The sequence below is a fragment of the Pygoscelis adeliae genome, unplaced genomic scaffold, assembly GCF_000699105.1.
Source record: "Pygoscelis adeliae isolate BGI_AS28 unplaced genomic scaffold, ASM69910v1 Scaffold59, whole genome shotgun sequence".
NCBI lineage: Eukaryota > Metazoa > Chordata > Aves > Sphenisciformes > Spheniscidae > Pygoscelis > Pygoscelis adeliae.
In genome coordinates this window covers 1,258,309-1,260,676 of record NW_008825565.1, presented here as the reverse complement: position 1 = coordinate 1,260,676, position 2,368 = coordinate 1,258,309, and the positions used below count along the sequence as shown (strand labels likewise).

At 40.2% G+C, this 2,368-nt stretch overlaps 1 protein-coding gene across 1 annotated transcript in view; it reads left to right on the top strand.

Moving 5' to 3' along the window:
- The first annotated feature begins 1,013 nt into the window (after positions 1-1,013).
- TMEM33 (transmembrane protein 33) overlaps positions 1,014-2,368 on the top strand; it is a 6,207-nt gene continuing 4,852 nt past the window's right edge. Inside the window, exons 1-2 of the mRNA XM_009332436.1 lie at positions 1,014-1,102; positions 1,532-1,719. Coding sequence (XP_009330711.1) covers positions 1,017-1,102; positions 1,532-1,719 — 274 coding nt within the window. The 5' untranslated portion in view covers positions 1,014-1,016. The remainder of the gene's footprint in view (positions 1,103-1,531; positions 1,720-2,368) is intronic.

The following is a 2,368-nucleotide window of genomic DNA, read 5'->3' as shown; positions in this document are numbered from 1 at the left end:
AGTACGGCCGGCTGCTCGCCCGGGTACGGGCAGGGGGAAGCGGCTCTTTCGCTTTCTGATTGAAAGCGTGCTGTTGCTGCGCCGCCGGTCTTGAAAATGTCCCCATCACAACTAACTCCGTCTGACTGTAACTGTATGTCTGGGGCTATATGGTGCAAGTAAGACAGTAGGTAATGGCGTGAAGACGCTTGCAGGTTAGTTAGGTTAATTTCTGGTCACTGTCATAAAAAGGGCCTAGGAACACGGAGGAGAAGAGCAGTCCTCAAAAGCTGGTTCAAAGTCGGAAAAAATTTTTTGAGCTCTTTCAGGTGAAAGGAAGCTGATGTTTTGCCTTCCTGGCACCTAAGGGCCAAAAGCATGCTGGGTTTCATTAGAGCCTTTCTGGTACGGGGACTGTATCAGGTGTGAAGAGGACCGTGGTTAAGGAGAGCTCAACAACAGGAGAAGGGCTAGATTACCATTAAAAACTCTTTTCTTTTTTGAGGCCAGGTGTATGTAGGCCAAAATGATGCCGCTTTCCTTCTGATGCAGTTATGCTAAATTTACCTGACCCCTTCTTTTTTCCCTCTCCATTAGAAGTGTGGAGACTTAGCCCCAGCTGTGTGAAGTGTTTTCTAAAAGGAACCTTGAAGCAGTAGACGCAAAAGTCAGTCAGGTCTAAAGACCTTCATGATACATTTTTGAAGCTGGCTGTTTTGTGAGGCTGGTTTGTTTAGAAAAACTACCTCCACACGAGATCTTACCACTATATATCGTCGTAACGTACAAAGGAGCCTTTTGATTCTGACAGCGCCAAGCTATTTTTTGATCTGGTTAGTAACATTGTATGAGTCAAGTTTCATACAGAACAAAAAGACACTCTTTGCTTCGAGCTATAATTTGATTCTAGTCAAGGTTGGAGAAAGACTTGCATTTTAATATAGAAGGGAAGAATGTTCATTGTATGCAAATATTAAGATACCAACTCCTGTGGGGGTTGGGTTGTTTCTTTCCTTCTTCTAATGTAGCAATTTCTGATGGCTAACAAGTTGGATACAGCAATGTGGATTTCCCGCTTGTTCACAGTTTACTGCTCAGCTTTATTTGTCCTGCCTCTTCTAGGGTATGTATTGCAATATTGTAAAATAGCATTAAAAATTTACAAAGTAACTACACTCCCTTTTCATAGAGTTGTTTTTCATGTAAGGGTAGATTTCTATTGTTCAGCTTACTTGGATGCTTTTTGTCAGAACAGATTTTTAGATTGGTTTAAAACACTTTTAGGTGTGTTTGGAAAATGCATTGAGCAACTGTAAAGTAGTGGCAAATGCATGTTTTTATGTGTGGTTATGGAGTAATATATTGAGTTGTTTTACCTTTGGCACCTGCCGTAAGTCAGTGTTACTAGTTTTTGAGTTGTAGTTTGGTAATAGCGCTTATGGATAATAGAAATACTTCGGGTATTGTGCAATTGTGATGCAATTCTCAAGGGTGGAAGACTTCTGAGCAGGGGCTTGGTTCATATGGTAACGTTTCCTCTGATGATTTGCAGGTTGCATGAAGCAGCAAGCTTTTATCAGCGTGCCTTGCTGGCAAATGCTCTTACTAGTGCCCTCCGACTACACCAAAGGCTACCGCACTTTCAGCTTAGCAGGGCGTTTCTGGCCCAGGCTTTGCTGGAGGACAGCTGCCACTACCTGTTGTACTCTCTTATCTTTGTGAATTCCTACCCTGTTACAAGTATCCTTTACTTGTGTCATCCTGGTAATGTTTTTAAATATCTTAAAACTTCATTCTTTTCATCACCTGGGCCATGATTTGAAAAACTAGTTTAAAGTAGAATACGTTTGCTATTCATAGAACGTACTCCCTGTAAAATAGGAGAGGCTTATGTTGATTGATCCACGTTCAGGTTAACCACCTCTAGAACTAGTCTCTGGCTAATTAAATTTTCTTTTCCTGAGACTTAATTTCAATGGATTTTATGACCAGCCTCAGTTACCAACTTTGAGAAGTTGGTAACTTTCATTTGTTACCAGTGCAGGTCCTCACTGTAAGTAGGACATATATCATGTAGAGAGACAGTTATTCAGTAGTAGCTTTTTCAGATAAGTTATTAAACAGATAAAGTCTGTATGCAAAAAAGACTTACTCCTGTGGCTTGTCAAAGGTGACATATTTTTTGGCACTTTTCTTGGTGCCAGTTTGTATGTATGGTTAATGTCCTACTCTTAAAATGTCTCTAGCAGAGGAATGTCTATGTTCTTGTTCTCTAAAATCTGAATGGCTGGCAACTGCATGTTCTTTGGTGAAGAAATGCATTTTGTAGTATCTCTTAATAAAAAAATACTATGACTACATGTATATGATAGATTTTAAGAAGTAATCT